The 290-nt window shown below is 60.0% G+C and overlaps 1 protein-coding gene across 1 annotated transcript in view; it reads right to left on the reverse strand.

Annotated features, from left to right (window-relative positions):
* Positions 1-15: 15 nt before the first annotated feature.
* LOC103611756 (myosin-binding protein C, fast-type-like) overlaps positions 16-290 on the reverse strand; it is a 2,822-nt gene continuing 2,547 nt past the window's right edge. The window contains exon 2 of the mRNA XM_017727931.1: positions 16-164. Coding sequence (XP_017583420.1) covers positions 28-164 — 137 coding nt within the window. The 3' untranslated portion in view covers positions 16-27. The remainder of the gene's footprint in view (positions 165-290) is intronic.

A 290-nucleotide genomic window follows, 5' to 3' on the forward strand; every position in this document is an offset into this window, starting at 1 on the left:
GGGGCACACCTGGGCACACCTGGGCACTCACTTGTTGCTGGGCTTGATGAGCTGCCCGTTCTTGTACCACTTGAGGGGCAGGTCGGGGTTGCTGAGCTCCACCATCAGCCGGATCTTGTTCCCTTTGTCCACCTGGTAGGCGGGGTCCAGCTTCCGCACGAAGGCTGGGGGCCGGGCCGGGGTCAGGGCACCCCAAAAAACACCTGGGACCCCCCAAAAAAAACCCCAAATCCCTCCCCCAAAAAATCCCCAAATCGCCCCCAAAAAATCCCCAAATCGCCCCCAAAAAA

This window comes from Corvus brachyrhynchos, unplaced genomic scaffold, assembly GCF_000691975.1.
Source record: "Corvus brachyrhynchos isolate BGI_N302 unplaced genomic scaffold, ASM69197v1 scaffold4450, whole genome shotgun sequence".
Classification (NCBI taxonomy): Eukaryota; Metazoa; Chordata; class Aves; order Passeriformes; family Corvidae; genus Corvus; species Corvus brachyrhynchos.